General features: G+C 42.1%; 1 protein-coding gene across 1 annotated transcript in view; it reads right to left on the reverse strand.

The window, feature by feature from the left end:
- The window catches only part of LOC142344318 (levodione reductase-like), a 9,393-nt gene extending 8,821 nt beyond the window's left edge, over positions 1 to 572 (reverse strand). Inside the window, exon 1 of the mRNA XM_075395906.1 lies at positions 347 to 572. Within this exon, the coding sequence (XP_075252021.1) occupies positions 347 to 572 (226 nt within the window). The remainder of the gene's footprint in view (positions 1 to 346) is intronic.
- Positions 573 to 837: the final 265 nt, after the last annotated feature.

Below are 837 nucleotides of genomic sequence, written 5' to 3' on the forward strand. Positions count from 1 at the left end.
AAAGAGCGAGATAGAGAGAGAGAGAGAGAGAGAGAGGAGAGAGAGAGAGAGAGAGAAAGAGCGAGATAGAGAGAGAGAGAGAGAGAGAGAAAGAGCGAGATAGAGAGAGAGAGAGAGAGAGAGAGAGAGAGAGAGAGAGAGAGACCATGCATAGGAACGTTCAATAAACTCCACACTTTACAACCGACCGCAGATTTATAGAACCCAAACTCAATTTTGGGACCCTTCCCCGGAGATGTGAGAATTCAAATCTTCCACGAATCCTGCACAACTCTTGCAAAATTGTGAATTCCTGCACATTATCAAAAGTTTGAAATTGAGTTATCGGACACGGTTAAAGTCTTACCTGACACAATGACAACATCGCTTTCCTTCATTCCCTGTTCTGAAGGTGCTGCTTTAATACACTTTTGTTTTGTAGTCTCTAGTGCTTGTGTGTTTCTTCCAGTGATACACAATCTACCCACCCCCATCTGGGCTAATTTGATTGCTGTCCCCTCCCCTATCCCACTACTGGCACCAGTTACAACTGCCACCATGTCACTCGAGAAGTAACAAGATGAAGAAGCCATTATCGGTACAAGTCCACGAATAGATTCTCGGCTAAACATGCAATTAGGCAATATCAACTGGTCTTTGAAGATCACCAGTGTGTGTTAAATAATGACCGCAATTAGTTTATCTGAGTACAAATAAACCGTGAAACTTAACCAGCTAGCCCTACTCTGTACTTGAATCATACTGATGTGACCTCTCAGTATAACAGAACCTTAAGATTGTTCTATGTATCCACATTGACTGGTTGTAATATTTAAACGGATTTTTTCCGTTTTGGTC

Source organism: Convolutriloba macropyga, chromosome 8 (genome assembly GCF_964194025.1).
Source record: "Convolutriloba macropyga chromosome 8, txConMacr16.3, whole genome shotgun sequence".
Classification (NCBI taxonomy): Eukaryota; Metazoa; Xenacoelomorpha; order Acoela; family Convolutidae; genus Convolutriloba; species Convolutriloba macropyga.